Source organism: Aspergillus saccharolyticus (assembly GCF_003184585.1).
Source record: "Aspergillus saccharolyticus JOP 1030-1 unplaced genomic scaffold BP01scaffold_26, whole genome shotgun sequence".
Classification (NCBI taxonomy): Eukaryota; Fungi; Ascomycota; class Eurotiomycetes; order Eurotiales; family Aspergillaceae; genus Aspergillus; species Aspergillus saccharolyticus.
The window spans coordinates 279,572-298,319 of record NW_020290636.1 but is presented as its reverse complement, the minus strand read 5'-3'; the positions used below and the strand labels follow the sequence as shown (position 1 = coordinate 298,319).

Sequence of the window (18,748 nt, the reverse complement as noted above, 5' to 3'; positions counted from 1 at the left end):
TCAACGATGATGGTCGAGGTCGCTCGCTGTAGGTCACCACATCTGCATCAGCAGGTACTGCATCTGGATTACTTACTGTAGACTGTACCTTTTCCGGGCAGACTGGCAGCAAGGAAGCCATCAATCATCATTGTACATGAATAATATCTACCTTAGTAGTCCTTCCTCCGTACTAGTCCTCTGTAGTCTCTGTACTGTACCTCAAGGTCGAATCTTCGACAAGGGCACACATTCCAGCTCCTTCCATTCTTTCGACATTCCTGCCTGTTGCTGCAGCTTAGCCATCATCAAACATAACTAAATCCAATAATTATCGCGTCCCACAACCCTGTGGGTGGGAGTGACAGATCTGGTTGGGGGAAAGACATGTGCCTGGTCTCTCTGTGGCTCGGAGGCTGGCCAGGAGAATCAGTATCGTCAACATCATCATCATCAGCAGCCATCAGCCATCAGCATCTCAGCATCTCAGCATCGTCGTCACCCGGAGTGTTGCGGCTGTTACCTGCCTTCATTTCTGGTGTTGTGACTCAGAGCTGCATCGGAATGCATCCAATCAACGCTGGAAGGGGGGTTAGACAGGCTGAGAGATTTTCATTCGTCTTGATGGTGGTGAGTTGCCTGGAGGTTGCTTACAAAGATAATAGCTCCATTTAGATCAGTCCCGAAAAGGCATTTCCAACGATCTTGTCACAGTATTGATAAGTTGCAGCAGTCGTGGTTGTTTGATGTTCTGGGAAACAGCCAGTCCCTGCAGGCACCGTCACCACATAGAGACCTGGATATTCGCTACGAGATACCTCTAGAAACTCACGGAGGAGAACTACCGGTACAATTCATTGTGGTTTAGACCCGAGGCAACTTCAAGACATCTGAAAAGAACCGATTCTCTTACAGATTGACTTAGTAGTTAGTGTTGCGACTTGCCCGACCGGAGCAGATCTATCACATCGGGAACCCATCACAATCGATAATCCGTGTGAGGGTATACACAGGTACATACCTGGCTGGCTGTTGTACCACCGTCCTTCCTCCCTCAATATGAGTAAGCAGATACATACCACACACACACACCGAGAGAGAGAGTGTGTGTGTGTACTCCCAGTCTCCATCATCCATCCTGTTGAATCTCTGCTTGCCGTGGCCAAACCGTCTCTCCCTCCTCCACCCCACTCCATCTGCACACAACAAGATCGAGTAATGGGAAGTGGGGTGGAAGGTGAGCCTTTGCCTTTGCCTTTGCCTTGACCAGATGCTTCACTTCTACGGAGTACGGAGTACAGACTGTGTAGTGCCCTGCCTGCCCATCTGACCCAGCCATCGCTGCCCGAAGGCCCTCCTGGAGAAGTTTAATCATCGGCGATAATTCACTAAGTTAACTTAATACCGCACATCGCGTATGCACGCCCTCGAATCCATCTTCAGCTTTTCGGCAGAAACGCCTGCCCCCACCACCATCTCCTTCTTTTTCTTGCCGAAAACCCCATCCTCATCTCCCGATATCGCCCTGGTTGGAGGGAGAGGGCTCAGATCGGGGGCACTGGTCATCCTCACCTGGCATTTGACACGGACTGACACATTTGACAAGCGAACAATCAACCAACCTCTGAGCCCGGGCAGACGGATATGCGAGCAGCATTCGCCTTGCTTTGAATTAAAAACCCCCCGTGCGTGCCTTTTTGCAGATGGTCTGACATTGACATCTTGGGAATCTACCGCTATATCCAGCTTAGAGTGAGAGATGTTACAACTACCAAGTAAGTATCCAACAACAACAACCCTCTTCAACTCCGTGACCCCTCCATCCCCACCATCTACACAATCTTGCAGGTCAATTTTCATTCACAGGCAGAATCGACTTCCAGTAGAACTTTTCACGAGATCGTCCCTTGCCAAGCTGTTAGTTTACACAATGTATTCAACTATATCCTAGAAAGCTCCTACACACACATTCTCTCTCTCTCTCCATACCTATTCACCTACTCCGTATATCCATACCTACACCCGACATGGGTCTACACTCCACACTCCACGCTCCCGTTAAATTTACCCGCCCTCCTCCTCCTGCTCCCCTCACACCAAACCCAACCTCCCCAACTCGGGGAGTCGGAATAAGACGAGATTCCAGGCACAGGAACATGCACAGGACTTCAAACACCCGAAAAAGATTTTAAAAAAAACAAAGCCTCAGACCTCGAGACCTCAGACCTCAGACATCAAACCCCTCTATCCTCTCTTCCTGTCCATGCCCCTCCGCCCTTACCCCACTCATCACCTTTCCCTACTTAGAAACATATAGTATTTGGAGAAACACGGGAAGCAACCCGCCAGTGTTTCTTGTCTACTAATACAATAAACAACCCAAATCAAAGAAACAGGGTCAAAGCCCATAACAGCAGACAAGGCAATCCATACGAAATGAAATCCAGAGATTCCGAATGGATCGATATTTCCTATAAGGACCGTAAACCCAAAACTAGCCTGCGCTGTGGGATGTTTACAGTAGAGTATGGAGTAACGCAGCATGGATAACTAACTAGACATAATTACATATTAAGTTGTACGTAGACGGGCGAGAGTATCTCCGGAGTAGACGCAACTTACAGCATCAACTTATCTCCTAGGAGATAATTTCCCTACTTATTATGATACCTCGTAGAAACTCCTTGTGGAGCTGAACCCGACCCTGACCCGGAACCTGAACCTGAACCTGAATCTTGAACCTGCAAGTGAACTGTGAATTGAACTGTGCTGTGCTGTGCAACTCAACGGAGCCGCCGTACCTGGCCGGAATAAAGACTCCGCCCGGTTAAGTTACTCTAGCCAGGCAGGCAGGCAGGCAGGCAAGCAGGAAAGGAGGAGGAAGAGGAGGAGGGGCAGGGCGAAATCCTACCCGCAATCGCAAACAATAAAACAAACCCACGCCATCACAAGAACAACGCATATCGGGAGTTTCGGATAAGCAACCAGCCAGAAAGCAAAATTCCTACTTGTCAATGGCAACCATGTCCGGCTGGTCGGACCTATTTTTTCCAACCATCCATATCCAGCATAGAATGTTGTAGAGGAGGGAAGGTGAGGGGTATTGTACGTACGTGTAAAAGGGAGGGGGAAGGGGAGGGGTGGGCTTCGGGAGGCCTCAGGTACAGTACAGACAAACCCCCCTCATTGTCTCCAAATGCTTTGGGGGTCAAGATGTGTCATTCTGACATCTACTTCATGCATCATTCTCTTCAGCACTACTAGGGCCACAAGTAAGAACAGAAAAAGCAGGTTTGAGGTGTCTCTTGGTTCGGGTCTGACATGTTACATTTACATTTCTCCCTTCAACCCGTCGGATTAATGGCTCCCTGTGAGTGAGTCATGGACGCAACATAGACAGTGTCTAGACACCAAGCACCATGCAATGCAGGATCGGATTCTTGCTTTTCTTGGTGTTCTATCGGCTTGCGGCTATGCAACAGGATTCCTCCTCTCCCCTGCCACTCCCCTCTTCCACCACCTCGGGATCTTCTCCGACTGATTCCGCTTCTATGTCGTGAGAGAGAAAAATACAAAAGGCCAGGAGACAAGGGCAGGGGTTGTTGAACTCAAGACACAGCCCTCCCCCGGAAAGTCCTTGCAATTCGTGCATACGGCAGACAACTGCACACGGTGGGATGCTGAAGGAATACAAGTGAGGTAGATGGTGGTAGCCGGCGGTGTTTAGAAACAAAATCCTCGAAAAGCAATAGGTTAGGACTCTCGAGGTCCCAGAACAGAGTGGATATCATTGATAAAACAATCAGTCAGTCAGTGATAAACCGTGCTTGTGTAGACACGGATGATGGTAAAAAAGGTTTGTGAGGACACTCAAGAAAATATCAAGAAAATGAGAAAAAAATGTATCGTATCGTGAATGCTGTGAGTCTTTCATACTCATTAGTACCAACGCGACAAGGGAGGATCAAGACCGGCTTCTTTTTGCGCTAGCGCTTGCTGACCATAATCAAGACTCCCTTTACCCTCAAACACCAGAATCGATTTGCCATGTGCCAACTGCATGCAGATTAGACAAGACATAATAAATGTAGTAAATGCAGAATCCCAAGTCGTTAAGTCGTCAAGCCAAGGCCTTCAAGTTTTCCCTTCCTTTGTCTGCCACTGATCGATCCCCAAGCGCTGCTCGCTATTCTCCCTTCAAGCTTCCAATCAGATTACGGAGAGCATCCACAATGACCTCCTCGTCTTTCGGTTCACCACCAGGGAACGAGCTGTCCGTGGCATTGCCGAGTACACGGGCTCGTGCACTCTTGAGCACCTCTCGGATGTAATTCTTGTCTTCGTAATCTTCCATAAGAACAGCCTCAAAATCGTCAATGGCTTTATTCGCACGGTCATTGAACGAAGATGCATCTGAGTTGTCCATATGGCCGTGGCCAGGTCCAGGACCGAGACCAGGACCGGGGCCGACGCCCATGTTTGGCTGATGCTGCATGGGAGGCCCTGGTGAGGGCCCCGGGGGTGGCGGCGGAGGATGCGGAGGATGCGTCGGATGGGGTGCATTGGACGGAGGCATTGGTGAAGGGTTTGGCGGTGGATAAGGTGACTGATGTTGAGGCGGTGGAGGCATCGATTGCGATTGCTGCGCCTGCTGCAGTTGGACCAGCTGCGGGGGCGGGTCGGATGCATAGGGTGAGGTGTAGGTGGAAGGGACGGTCTGGGCGAAGGCGGGCGGAAGGTTGTTGCGGAGCGGACTGGGTATCGGAAATGGGGTTGAGGCGGCGGGCTGAGAAGGCGGAGGATAGGGACTTGCATGATGAGGTGCCGGAGGAGCAGGAGATGGAACGGGAGCAGGAGCGTGAGTGTGAGGGTGGGTGTGAGTTGCGTAAGGATTGGATGGCATAGCAGGGAATTGGAAGTGCGGGTTCGCCATGCTGGGCTGTCCATTGGGCTGAGTGCCATACGTCGGGTTCAAGGCAGGCATGTACGAGGGAGGGGCGGTAGGCGGAGGAGGAGCCGCTGGCGGAGGAGGTGATGGGCGTCTCTTCTTCTCTTTCTCGACAGAAGCTCCAGGACGGAGCTGCCATGACCATCCCTTTCCATCTCGCTCAGCATGCATGAAAAGGTGGCTATTCCCGTTGAGGTTATGCCGTACACTGGACGTCCAGCCTTCGGTTTCGCACTTGAACCGGAAATATGGATATTTCAACTTCAACGCTCGATATATCTGCTTGAGTGTCATTGGAGTACCAGCCTCGGTGAGAGCATCGAAGATGAGAACGGCGTAGTTGTAAGGTGGCTTGGCCAGGTCCTCCGGCGTATATGCAGATTCGGGAGGATAATTTGGAGATGGCGACCGTGAGGGCTTGCGCTTCTTGACCGGGGGTGCTTTGATAAACTCCTCCGGACGATGCTCCATGGGGAAATGCCCGCCTTCGGTGGAGGGTAGAGGGAAATCCATCGGAGTGCCATCGGGCTTCTTCCTCTTGGTATACTTGCGCTTCTCGGGTTTCGATCCAGGCGACTCTCCGCCCATCTCTTTAGGGGTGACAGTCACGGTCGTGGAGGCTGGGGCCTTGCCAGCCTTCGCTCGGTTCGCTGGCGGAGGCGTGACGCCTCCGTTTGCCTCGCGCTTCGCTGCCAGCTTCTGCTCTCGGGCTAATTCTGCTCTTTCGCGCTTGGACATGATACCATCCTTAGGAGGCCGGCCGGGGCCACGACGTTTCATTGGCTGTAATGATGGATCAATAGCTCCCTCAACCGAAGGCATTGGTCGCGCCGAATCGGGCTCTCTGGTTTTCAAGATGAGCTTCGTCGGCCTAGGAGTGTCCTTGATTTCTGTTGCTTCAGATGTGCGCTTCTGAGCCTCAGCTTCGTTTTCTGCAGCAGGAGCTGGGGTTTGTGAACTCTCCTCCCCAGTAGCCAGAGGCTCCTCGACACGGTCAGCACCAGTCTCACCGATTGGTACATCTGGTAGTAGAAAGCGAATGCGAACACCTCCTATCTGGATATAATCGCCGCTATGTAATGGTCTGATCTGGCCAGGCGACAGCCAGTCCGCGCCGATGAAAGCGCCATTTCGCCCCATGACTTCCATTTCAAACAGATTCTTATCAAAATTGTAGGCGATTTTGACGTGCTTGCGGGAGATACCGCGATGGCCAGCGGCACTGCCGTCAACGGTAGCGGGAGGATGAATGGGGATGGTCGGACATGCGTCTGGCGAAGGAAGCAGCGCAAGAGCGTCGACGGGCTTTGCATCGCCGTGTTCATCGTTCAAGGACTGCATTGCCAGCGCATTATAATCGGTAGTGTTGTTGTCGGTCGACTGGAGCTGAGCCGGGGTGGCATGTAATGGAGCGCCAGATTCCGCATGGGAAGAAACCGACGAACGACGACTTAGGCGAGGAGGCAGGTGTGAAACATCCGGATCAAAGCCCATAATCCCGCCACGGTCACTGACGACGCTGCCAATCACGCCACTGCCTTCATGCTTCACACGAACGGGAGTATGGGACATGTTTCCGCCACTGGAGCTCTTCGCCCGCGATGTCCTCATTGCTTGTCGAACTTGTATCTCGCGCTGATGCGCAGCCCGCGCGGCACGTACATCACGACCCAATATGAAGGAATAAGTATTGCAGTAAAAGTGACCATCGTCGAACTCGAGCTTCGCAAATGCCTGGATCCGGGGTTCGGAGCCGGCGACAGATCCCGGGCCATCATGCGGTAAACCGGAATACCCGAGCGCGGAGAGATCGGCGCTCTGCGACAGATACGCGTCGGTAAGCATCTCATTATGTTGCAAGGCATCGAACGGATTCTTGGGGGAAGTCGGGTCATCAAAAGGCTTGAAGAGATCAGCGTGACCAATGCTGGTTTTAAAGAGCAAAGGGTCTGTCAGGCCATCAAAGGGATCGTTCGTTTTGACCGTCGCTCCTGAGTCTTGTTCAGGATTCGTTAGGGACGTATCGGGTTGATGGTCGAATTTTTCCTCCTGGTGGTGCTGCGAAGGCGGCAAATCAGTCGAAGCCGGCGGGATGTGATCTGCGCCTCCGCCGGTCGAGTCGGCAGGCGCAGCGGGCATGGGCTCCGACGTTGAATCCAGCGTCCATTGAAAATTGGGTTCTTCGTCGATCTGCTGCGGTAGGTCCGTCGCTTGCGGGGCTAGCGGCATTGCATGATCCTCAGATGGTGAAGGACCAGAGGAGGGCTGATTGCCAAGGAGCTGGGCCAGCAGCGCACTGGCGGCGGACTGTCGACGGAGATCGGATTGAAAGTCTTGCGGTGCAGGAGCAATTGAAGGTTGATCGTCAGGTTCGGATTTGATCGTGGTGGAGGAGGGAGCGGGTAAGCCATTGGGGGAGGAGGTCCCGAGGGAGTCGGGGGCAGGATCGTGCAAAGCGCGGATTGCGGAGTCGGGCGGGGATGAATGCGGTTGAGGATCAAGATGCTGCTGTTGCTGCGGGTGTTGCTGCGGTTGTTGTGATCGAGGATAGTCGTACACGGACGACATATCCGGGGCAGCATCCGGAGGACGATGGCCCACCGCTGGCGCTGTCATGGTCTGCGACGACGACATGACCGGCGGCTGGTCTTGACGGAGGGTCGAGTAGGAGAGGATTGGGGGTGGAGGAAGACAAGACGAAAGAGGAGGAGGAGAGAAGTTCAGGGCGGTGAGCCCGTCTCCCGGTCCAGGACGGCCTCTGACTGGTCGGCGAAAAGTAGTGCCGGCGATATTTTTTTTTTCATGGAGTTTTTTCTGCCGCTTCCGGTGACGGGATGGCTGGTATCTTTGGGGAAATTTGTACGGGGCTGGGGTATTATTTCGGTTCCTGGGTGTATTTGGAGTGTATGGCCTGTTTATCGAGTCTACTTGTCTGGGTCTAGCCTTTGTCCATCAGGCACCCCTTCTTCGGAGGGGATTGAATGTCTGCGCAACAGCTGGCTGGTATAGTATTCAGCGTTCTGCTCAACCCTGGGGGTAGGATGCTTGATGTCTCTGACATGCAGATATAGGCATCGAGAATCTCCTAGTGGGTCGGTGTTATGAAGAATGTATGCAGAGGTGAAACCGTGCAACACCAGCATCCAATTTATTGTCTGGGGCGACGGGAGTTTCAGACTCAGTTAACACTCCTCTAATTCTGAGTGAAATTTTCATGGCTGGAGGGTGATTAGTGTAAATATAAGGCTTGCTTTGGGTTGATCTCAAGGACACTTCGTCAAGGCTGTTGAGAGACCTTGATGATGATTCATTCGTACTGTGATTAGCCAAGCAATCACCCCGTAACTAATAGCTCTTTTCGGCCTCGACTATGCATTTGGGTATACCCCCGATATGTCGGTGTGAGTTAGACGATCGATATTTGGATTGAAGACAGCGCTTGCATGTGCGAAGGTCTCGAATAACCATCCAATTACTCTTGTGGAAGCACACGTATAAGGCTCAAATGCTACTCCTTCTGTCCCTTGTTCATCTGAGCCCAGAAAGCAACTCTTCGCACCCATGGAGATTATTCCCAAAATAGAACACTACACATTCGAGTATATTGAGAGAAATATTAGCAATGTAGAGGGAAAAACATCTTGACCTACATGATCAAGAACCGCCGACCATCTCCATTCCAATGTCCAGCCCATTGCACCCCAGATTTCATCCTGGGGTAGAAAGCAGTAGGGCGCAAGTCACCGCCTGCTAACCATCCTGCAGAAACTCATCCCCTTCCACTTTTGATCCTCACCATCATATCCGCCGTCACTGCTAGCATCTATCAGCTTATTCCCATTCAATTGTATATAATTTAACCTCCATTTTCTGCCACAAACAGACTGTACCCTTCTCACATACCCCACCCCTCCCAAAAATGCCCAAAAAACACCCCACACCCAAAACCAAAACCAAAACCACCCCACCCAACAACACCACCCTCACCAAACCAACAACCACAAACGCAACCTCTCAAATCCCCTGGCCCCCGCTCACTTCCCCCAAAACCCTTCCTTATCTGCAAGAACCACCTACCCTCACCCCCCTCATCCCCAACCAAGCCTACCTCATCCGGGACTTCTTCCCTCCACCCCTCTGCAAGACCTACACCTCCTTCCTCGCCTCCCTCCCACTGACCACTACGCCGAACAAACCCAAGCGCGGCGATGCCGTGCGCGTCAACGACCGCTTCCAGGTGCAGGACGAGGCGTTCGCGGGGCGGTTGTGGGAGACGACGGCGCTGAAGCGGTGTGTGACGCGGCGACGGAATCCCGTAGAGGAGAGGTTGTATTCCTCCTCCTACGGTGAGGCAGAAGAGGAAGAAGAAGAAGGGGAAGAAGTGGGAGGGAAGAGGGCTGCTGCTGCTGCTGCTGTATTTGACGATGAGGAGGAACTTAACCCGGTAAAGGTCTGGGGTGGGGAGCCCTTGGGCTTGAATGGGAATATTCGCATTTATCGGTACACGAAGGGGCAGTTTTTTGATAAGCATTGTAAGTCTTCCATTTATTTAAAATTTTTTTGGGGGGTCTTGGGATTTTCAGTTAGAGAGATTTTTTATGGATTTAATATGCAGCTCTGGCTAAGTAGTAGATAGACGACGACTCAAATACTCTTACTTTCAACTCGCCAGGGCAACCGGCGCGGCCGGCGCGCACGACTTGGACGCTCCTCATCTACTTGACGGCGTGTGAGGGTGGAGAGACCATCTTCTACCCGGAGCCCACGCGGAAGGACCGCAATCCCCGACCCGTCTCGGTCAGCCCCGAGCCGGGGATGGCGCTGCTGCATCGACACGGGGAGCATTGCATGTTGCATGAGGGAGCAGAGGTTCTGAGCGGAGAGAAGTGGGTGCTGCGGAGTGACTTGGTTGTTGCGCGATGACTTAAATGTCTGCATGATTTGACATATGCATACAATCCTTATAAGACTTGACATGATGAAGTCTGACTGCCATGACACTATGTATCTCCATCACTGCAAAGACATATTATGAACAAAGAAATCGACCGGACAAATCAAGCCATACCGGCGAGTCCACTATTACACACAAAACACAACAAGAGGCTGCATCTGTCTGGAAAATCCCGTAATGCCGTGGGCAAAGAATCAAATAAAAGACCAATGTTTCGCCAATGAACCGGAGGGCAGCTTTTCTTCCACCCCATCTTGCGTGTATCTCAGTCCCCCATCTCTCCAGCCAGGTCCCAAGAAAAGCATCAAGTACACACTGAACACAAAGATAATGAAACATAATCCCAGCCTATAGCACCTTCCCAGTTCGCGTATCCTCGTCTAAAAAATATGGGTATGCAAGTCATGATTGGTTTGGCTTCGACTCATACTCGGCCCGTCTCATAATATCTTCCACCGGTCCCAGTAACCGCTTGAAGCCGTCACGGCCCAGCCGAGCAACCTTGACTTCCGACCGGGCCACAATGCTAGCAGCTCGGGGCTTGTCATCCAGCAGCGCCAACTCGCCGAAGTAGTCACCACGCTTGTAGGACTTAACCACCCCCTCAAAGTCCTTCTTGAACGCATCCGCCTCGCCAGCCTCCAGCAGATAGAAAGCATCGCCCGGGTCACCTTCACTGATGATGGTCGATCCAGCCGGGTATTTGCTGGCGTCCAGCGCATCGGCGATCTTGGATCGCTCATAGGGCTTGAGGCTGGAGAGCAGAGGCACCTCCTCCAGGAAAGCCTCGTACATACGACGACGCTGGAAGGCCGAATCCATCAAAATGCGACGGAAGGTGATGCGGTCCAGCGCCCAGAGGGTGCTCTTTGGGTCGACCGAAACGACTGTCGCGGCACGAGGGGCGTTGTACATGAGAGCCAGCTCTCCAAACGAGCCTCCAGGGCCAATGGTGCTGACTTTGTTGCCCATGCCATCCGCACCAGGCTGCACCGAGCCAGAAGGATGGATAAGGACGTCAAAGTGACCTTCTTCGACGATATAGAAGTAGTCTCCTGCATCACCCTGCGAGATGACCTTGATGTCCTTGGCGGGGATGGGCTTTTCCACCAGCGCATCGAGCACGGTCTTGAACTGATCATCATCTAGATGGGCAAAGAGAAAGTTGTTGCTGACCGCAGTCTTCAACCGCGCAATCTGCTCATCTGACTTGGGGTGATGAGGTGGAGCCCAGCTGTCCGAACCCGCTGAAGTGGGATTCAACGACTCTGCTGAAACTGATGTCCTGCGTCCCAAGGCATAGTTGTTGGGGAGGCCAGGGTTGGAAAGACCCGTCGGGCGGATGTCGCCTGGCGGGAAGTCGTCAGCGGCTTCGTCTTCCTCGCGCGACCCATCGTCAAACGGGCTTCGAGTATTGAAGCGGATGGCACCTCCGTCACCGAACCCACCGCCTCCAAACAAATTGTTGCCAGTCGAAGACGAGGCGGCGGCGGGGGCATTGGCGGTGCGAAAAGTCGGATCGGTTGGTGACGTCACATCGTACTCCTCGTCCTCCGAGATCTTGTGGAAAGTGGTGGGCTTGTTCATATTGTCGTCTTTGGTGCCCACGCGAAGGGGTTGATTACCCGCAGAAAAACTGCTTTCAGCCATTCTCAGGAGGAAAGGACTGGAGAAGGTGAAGTTCCGACCTGTGTTAAGCGGGGAAATTGGACGCTCGGGCGACCACGATTGCAGCGGCCTCGACGGAGAGGAGGGGCTCGTTGGACGTAGGTCGGGAGTTAAGCTTGGATCGACTGGTAAAGAAATAGACGGATGTCGAGATTGAGAGGGAGAGGAAGGATATAGAAGAGGAGCGGTAGTCATGGGGAAGATGTAAGAAGGAAGAAGGAGGGAAAGAGAGAAAGATCAGAGAAAAGAGGAGGGAGGGGGGCGTTTGGTGGGGAGGGGAACAGGGTAGCAGCAGGCTAGTAGCAGGAGCAGCGGCAGCAGCAGCAGCACAACAGAACAGAACACAGCACAGCACAGCACAGCAGTAGCAGCAATATTCCGTAGCAGCAAGCTGCGGCAGCAAACCGAGGGAGGGAAATGGAGGGGAAGCTGAGGAGGGGCGGGTAGGGAAACCGACCAGCCCGATCGCTGAATGGGAATCAAAGGTCACGGTTTGTGGTTGAGGTGGGGAAGACTTCAGCGGCACACCACGGTCTTATTGGATCTTCTTGCTTCGAAGCTCGGGAACCTTTCCAGATCGTTTGATCTTTTTCGTTTGTTGGTTGGGTCTTGGTGTTGTAGCTTGCCGTGGTAGCTGATGCAATAGATGAGCTGAGGAAGAAGTGGTGGTAGGTTTATTTTTAAAGCTATTGCGAGAGGTGGTTGAAACAATTTAGGAATAGAACGGTAACAGGAGAGCCACACAGATAATAGAGGGCAGAGAAAGAGGGAACCTAGTACTGAGTAATTGTGGTTAAAGTGGTTCGAGGAGTGGGAGGAAATAGTAGTGAAGTCACCAGCTGCAAGCTCTGGAGAGGGGCACCACCGCTCAACTTAAATCAGGGTCGCGTGGAATCTTCCCTGTCGGAGATGAACTAACTAGTGAGGATTATTACCTACTAGAATGATCACCTAATTAGAAAAAAAGGGGCAAAAGACTGGAGATGGCGTGTGGTGTGCCGTGGTGGTGTGTGGTGGTGTTGCCGTCTACGTGATCTAGAGGGGTCGTTACAGAAAAAAGGGATTGGGATTAACCAGAAGAAGAAAAGAATTAAGGAAAACATTAATAGAAAAAGGAGGGGGTAGAAGGACACGCAACAGCGGAAAGCTGCTGCTTGCTTCATCATAAACTTTGAGTTCTTCTTCTTCTCACTCGAGACTGTGTTCGTGATGGTCAATTACCAGCTTCCTCACCCTCTCCTTCTCCCTCTTCATCTGACCTTTCAGTACAGTACATCTATCTGGGTTTACTCTTCTCATTCCATGGGTGTTACCCACTGAGTTGTCTAACAAACAGAGTGGATTATCCGATCATCAGATTGTTTGTCAGTGGACTCCTTATCCAGTCGAGCTAATGGCTTCCACCTCCCTTCTAGAACAATTCTTCTCCTTAATCAATGGGGTTTGACGAACCGTAGCCGGTTTAACTCCTTCAATAGCGGAGGAGGCCGGGTCAATAGTCTACGCCCACCCTCACAAGAGTGGTTAGATGAGGGGAAGTGGAGTGGGGAGTTTGTCTGTGACCTTCCTCTCCTGTTCAAAATCCAGAATCTAAAATAAATGGAGACTGAGGTTCGACACACACCCTTAAAAAAAAAAGGAGACGGGGCACCGAGAAAGATGGAGAGCCGGGAACGGAGATGGCGTCGAAGCTTCGATTTGGTGGCTCTAAGGGGCTTCCAGAGTCCTTCTAGAAACCTGGTGATTCATTTGCGCCACCCAAAAGAGCGGGGACGGGCAGCTTTGGCACCAGCAGGCGGCACAAAGTAAATGAATTGCAATTATCGACTTGTGATCAAACCCAGTTCCATTCTGCCAATCGTTATATTCTCTCTCCATCGTCAAACAGGGAAAACTGCTCTTCTGGTTGTTATTACTTCGAATCCGCTTGGAGGGCTGCTGGTGGCAAACCTCTCGTCGAATGCGGTGTTGGTTCCCTTCGGATGATCTGCTTGCTGAGGTCATAGCCAGATGGCTTGAGGCCATTTATTCGGTCAATCATCAATCAGAAGAGTCGGGACGGACTTCTATTTTCTGGGTTCAATTTGAACTTTGGGTCAATGGATGTCAGGATGCCATCATGGGCAGCAGACTGTTGCTTCCACTGTAGCTTCCTGTTGCTGTATCCATGGATGGTGGATTCTGGCCGGGTCCTCCTACTTTTACTCACCTTCTATTCCCGACCGAGTCAAGCGCCGACGCCGTTTGCGAGAGGGTCAGTTACGGTTTAGTGGGGAGTCCGTGCTTTCCCTCCCTCCCGAGTCCCGATCAATTGACAGAAGACTCACAATTGACACAGTACTATATACATCATGATATGATATCGTACTCATTGTGTGTCCAGTCGGATGCTGTGATCTCAGTGGGTAGTCAGGTTTATCTCCAATGCTTGCCAGTGATGCAGAATCTGGCACTTTCCGAGAAATTGGCTCTGGAATGGCTGGTGGTGGGGCCAGGAAGCTGAAGACGTTGAATACCTTGATTCCTTCTGCTGTTAGGGATGCTCAGCCTGGTTCAATCCTTGGTCGTTCTGAAAGTTCGACCCTCAAAGGCATGATGATTATGATCCCACACGAAAGTTTCCGTACGACAGACAAGAGGAAATTTGGCAGCTTATGACAAAGTTTTCGATGACTGATAAGACGCCAGCTGTCAGCACGGGTACACACAACTTAGAGGGCTGAGTTGTACAGGGCAGGAGAATTGTCCGAGTGTCGGCCAGCACGCATCTAGAACTTGAACCTGGAGGCGGTGATGAGATACGTGCCAACCACTCTTTGACCCTGCGATGGAGAAATCCATCAGGTCCCTTGATGTGCTGTTTCCCCCTGGGAAGGGTCACCAATAGAATCACCCCCAGTCATTAATCTGGTTGTCTGTGCTGGGAAGTTCATTCAATTATGCAGAAACTATGTTGAGGACTACTAGGTAGTTACAACTTACTGGTAGAGATTGAAAGAGTGCAACTGTTGTTGTTGGGTTGTGGCCGCACACCCCGCTCGCTCGCTCACTCGCTCCCAGCAATCAAAAAGTCTCAACTCAAATCCCAATTCGACCTTCCCAGCCTCCTCCACCTTCATCGTCATTTTCCTCTCTCACCCTCTCTCTCCCCCTCCCACTCTCTCTACTCTTGTCTCTACCCTGTCTATTCCATACCTACATAGCAGAACCCCTTTGGGGCTACTTAGGAATTTTATCTCTGTTTGTTTCTCACTTTTGCATAACTCTCGTTTTTTCCCCGAAGGTTGACCTGTCTGAAATATTTACTCCGACTGAGACGCTCCGATCTACTATTCACCCCCCCTCCCCCTCAAATCCACTCGCTGGGCGCAGTCTCCCCCAACCCTCATCTCCACTATAGAAAAGATGGGGACTTACACATTTCGATGGTAAGTGATTATTGCTCTAACTTTCAATGCGATCAAGGATTTCTTTTTCTCCAGTACGAAACCCTGGATCTCCAATGAGCATCACCTGGGAAGGTCTATGACAGGTTCTACCCGTGCTTCCTGCTGCTATCATCCCCCGACCCTTCCCGGACCCAGAGCGCCACTGATCTGTGCTCGCTGACCGTTGCGGCTCCTTGCATGGGGAGTCAACCAGGCCGTATAATGCGAATGAAGTCTATGTGACGGGGACGTTTGATGACTGGGGCAAAACCGTCCGACTGGACCGCAATGGGGATGTGTTTGAGAAGGAGGTTGAGCTGCCGGCCTCAGAGGAGAAGATTCAGTATAAGGTAAGAACTTTTTGCCCTCCGCCCTTTAAGCTTGTCCCCCCCACTATTACCTTATTCACTACACACTACTCTTTGATTCACCGGGTGGAGGATTACGTGCTGGGTACTGGGAAATGACACGGGCTGGGCTGATCGTCCTTATCGACGGGTAATGACGCTCAGTGGGTTGCGCAGACTTGCGCTGACGTCATTCACGGCCATTGTGCCCCGAATCCTTTCCCCCCCTCCCCCGGTCTTCTTGCCTTGAAGAAACTATAAGACTCGCACGATTGTTGGTTTGCGCCATCCTTGAGATCCACTCACTGACTTTGTTTCTTCTTTTCCTTCGTATTTAAAGTTCGTTGTCGACGGCGTTTGGACCACTGATAATCGAGTCCCCGAAGAAGACGACGGCGATAATAACATCAACAACGTGCTCTATCCCGATCAAATCCATCCAACAACACTACAGAACGGCATGGCCGGTGTGACCCCCGACTCAACCACCGCTGCTCTGGCAGCTGGGGTGCCCAAGGAGTCTAGCAGTAAGACAAATGGCTACCACTCCACCATCTCATCTGCAGCACCAGGTTCGACCACTGCCAAACTCGGAGAGGAAGTCCCATTAGAACAACGAGCTACTGTGCCAGGGTCTTTTCCAATCACACCAGCAGGCGAGACTGAACCCTTCTCTGTGAACCCCATTCCTGCATCAAGTGGGATTGGCAACCCGATCAAGCTGGCTCCTGGTGAAAAGGTGCCCGACCCGAGCACTTTCAATCCCAACACCATTCATTCCACCGCACGTTACGATAAAGGTGCATATGAGCAAGGCGCTAGTCTGTCCCGGACCCAAGACTCGTTGCAGGACGGTAGCGCTTTCTCCCTTCCACCAGTAACGAAGCACACAATCCCCGAGTCAAGTTTGCCCATGGGCAGCGATGGCGCACAGGAGTTCAGAGACCCCGGATATACGATTCAGTCTGCGGCACCGACCTCGACAACGGCGGCACTTGCTGCTGCTGTGCCACTGGAGTCGCAGAAGCAGAAACACGCGGCCAGTGGTGCTCCCTCGGAGGAGCTCCCTGAAGTGGTCAAGGAGTCACTTGAGAGGGCCCACCAGCATCCTGAATGGGCTGCCAATGAAGAGGTCGTCGAAGAGAAGAAAGAGGTCGAGGAAGAGCTTCAGCAGAAGATCAGCGTAAACAATTCTGTCGGTGCACCAGCGCCTGCTTTGAGCGCTGCTTTTGCGGAGACTGCTCCCCGCGCTACGGGCACCAAGCCCACTTCGAGCCAGCTCTCCAAGGAGAATGAGCCTACCGACGGACCAGTGGTGACTACAGGTGTTGCTTCAGCTAAGGCTCCTAAGGAGTCAGGACCCGGGCCTGTCCCAGATAATGTTGTCTCTGTTCCTGTTTCCACCGCCGGCGCTGTCGCCGCCTCGGATCAGCTCTCGCCCAAGATCTATGAGGCAAGTGAGCCAGTGGTGACCACGGGCGTTGGTTCCGCGAAGGCCCCACGGGAGTCGGGGCCCGGTCCTGTCCAGGATACCTCCGCCAATGCCCCTACTGCCGGTGTGACTGGTTCCAGCGCTACCAAGACTGCAGATTCGGCCGTCGATGTCGGTTCGACCTCAGCTGTTGGTGATGGCTCCGCCTCGGGTCCTACTGCAGGCGTCACCGGCTCCAGCGCGACTAAGACCGCGGACGACTTCGAGACCAAGAAGCCAGAGTCTAAGCAGCTCGCCGAACCCAGGAAGCCTACCTCGGAGGCCGTTGCCGCCCCGACAGCTGGTGCCACCGGCGCCAGCGCGACCAAGACATCTGATTCCACTCCAGCCACGGCCAATACCAAGGCTGCACAGAAGCTTGATGATCCTACCAGCACCAGCAAGGATGCATCTACGCCTGCACAGAAGACGGATGCGCCTACTAGCACTAATAACACAACCTCCGCCAACAAGCCCACTAATAATAACGCTGCGGCTAGCGCGGCCAGCTCCAAGGACGAGTCGAAGAAAAAGAAGAAGGGATTCTTCTCCCGCCTTAAGGAGAAGTTGAAGCATTGACTGCATTAATTCAAGACCAATTTGGGCAATGATGCGCGGGTTCCTTCTCACTAATGGTGTATAATGGGTGGAGGACTTTTTCTGCTGTTGCGTTTGCGTTTGTGACTTTCGTCTGGATACCTTTTGTGTTGTGAATGCTTCTCGGTTTGTCTGTGGCCTTAGATACCTTAGGTATGCTTCTGGTAACGTTATTATGAATGGAGTATATGATATTCTTTATTAGTTCTAGTTGCGCCTGTCGAACTCAGATAGTCAACAATCCGTTGAAACCAAAGAAATTAGATTAGATTATTTATCATGAACCCCTGCGCTTTTTCTAGACAACTCTCGCATCCTGACATATCAAATCGGTATCGCATTGCTGACAATCCCGTTTACCTTGACCGGATAGCCCAGCACACTAAACGAATGAACAGATTAGTTAGTTAGCCCTTCTACTCCCACCACAAAACCGAACAGAACACGAGGACGAGGAAAATTAGCAACATACTCCTTCCCTGTTTGCGTCAAGCAACACCCACAGAAGATCGACGCGGGATAACAAACCACCTACTCAGCAGATCAGTTTGGCGTTCAGTACGTTCAGCCACTTCCTCATCTTTCAATATCTCGAAGTTTGATTCTGGAGATGATAGAGCACGGAGCCCGGGCAGGACTTACAGCTGCTACGACCGTACAGATGAACCCTGCAGAAGGTCAGGTTAGGCTTGTAAGGATGATATAAGTGTTTTGAGGCTGTCGTTTGCGGGCGGGTGGTTGATGACTATAGTATGGACAGGGAGAGAGAGAGCAACGCACCTAAGGTCGGGCCGACGACTTTACAGCGGCAGGGGTTCTGGTCGGTGCCGCATTGGAAGCAGATGGGGAAGAATGGGATGTCGCACATTTTCTTTCTTTTTGTTTGTCTGTTTGAGATTTGGAGGGGTGGGTGAGTAGGTGGAGGTGAAGAGGAGGGAGAGGGAGAAGTGAAGGGGGGGGGGGGGGGCGGGCGAGGAGGATATGAGGGCGGTTAGGTGGTTTGAGGAAGTGGAGATGGTTCTACATTTGTGGTGGATATATTAAGGTGGTAGTAGTATTCCGTAGTACTGTATTTCTTTCTATCTGTGAATAGGGAATACAAGTGCTGCATGATGGGTGGTGGAAGTATGCAGGTTGAGGATGAAATGGTGTGGTGAGGTAATGCGGATAAACACATGATTCATGATGACGACAAGTGCAGGACGGACTTTCCCAGGACAACTAACCTGCCCAATGCAAGGTTCCTTCCTACACAACTGCTTGTCAAGGATTATCCCTGGGAGTGGTTGTATCTATTGTACTGTCTGTAATGTACCTTGCATGTCCATTCCATCCTTTCGGAACAATCCGAGGGCT

At 52.1% G+C, this 18,748-nt stretch overlaps 6 protein-coding genes across 6 annotated transcripts; 3 read left to right on the top strand and 3 right to left on the bottom strand.

The window, feature by feature from the left end:
* The first annotated feature begins 243 nt into the window (after window positions 1–243).
* Window positions 244–757, top strand: BP01DRAFT_100964 (uncharacterized protein). The gene has a single exon (XM_025570239.1). It carries the CDS (start codon window positions 367–369, stop codon window positions 652–654), a length of 288 nt encoding a protein of 95 aa, XP_025429537.1. The 5' UTR covers window positions 244–366; the 3' UTR covers window positions 655–757.
* Window positions 758–1,276: 519 nt separating this feature from the next.
* On the bottom strand, window positions 1,277–1,948 carry BP01DRAFT_100962 (uncharacterized protein). The gene has a single exon (XM_025570238.1). It carries the CDS (start codon window positions 1,837–1,839, stop codon window positions 1,378–1,380), a length of 462 nt encoding a protein of 153 aa, XP_025429536.1. The 5' UTR covers window positions 1,840–1,948; the 3' UTR covers window positions 1,277–1,377.
* A 1,950-nt stretch (window positions 1,949–3,898) lies between these two features.
* On the bottom strand, window positions 3,899–7,600 carry BP01DRAFT_100956 (forkhead domain protein). Its single transcript, XM_025570237.1, has one exon. It carries the CDS (start codon window positions 7,559–7,561, stop codon window positions 4,166–4,168), a length of 3,396 nt encoding a protein of 1,131 aa, XP_025429535.1. The 5' UTR covers window positions 7,562–7,600; the 3' UTR covers window positions 3,899–4,165.
* A 1,246-nt stretch (window positions 7,601–8,846) lies between these two features.
* Window positions 8,847–9,850, top strand: BP01DRAFT_367327 (uncharacterized protein; the record flags this gene model as incomplete). Its single annotated transcript, XM_025576451.1, has 2 exons — window positions 8,847–9,459; window positions 9,564–9,850. The coding sequence occupies 2 exons, from the start codon at window positions 8,847–8,849 to the stop codon at window positions 9,848–9,850; spliced, it is 900 nt and encodes a 299-aa protein (XP_025429534.1).
* A 433-nt stretch (window positions 9,851–10,283) lies between these two features.
* BP01DRAFT_300683 (cyclic nucleotide-binding domain-containing protein) lies at window positions 10,284–11,531 on the bottom strand (the record flags this gene model as incomplete). The annotated part of the gene is made up of 1 exon (XM_025572000.1): window positions 10,284–11,531. The coding sequence occupies one exon, from the start codon at window positions 11,529–11,531 to the stop codon at window positions 10,284–10,286; it is 1,248 nt and encodes a 415-aa protein (XP_025429533.1).
* A 3,294-nt stretch (window positions 11,532–14,825) lies between these two features.
* On the top strand, window positions 14,826–17,644 carry BP01DRAFT_358521 (carbohydrate-binding module family 48 protein). Its single transcript, XM_025575456.1, has 3 exons — window positions 14,826–14,977; window positions 15,192–15,327; window positions 15,665–17,644. The coding sequence occupies exons 1-3, from the start codon at window positions 14,955–14,957 to the stop codon at window positions 17,372–17,374; spliced, it is 1,869 nt and encodes a 622-aa protein (XP_025429532.1). The 5' UTR covers window positions 14,826–14,954; the 3' UTR covers window positions 17,375–17,644.
* Window positions 17,645–18,748: the final 1,104 nt, after the last annotated feature.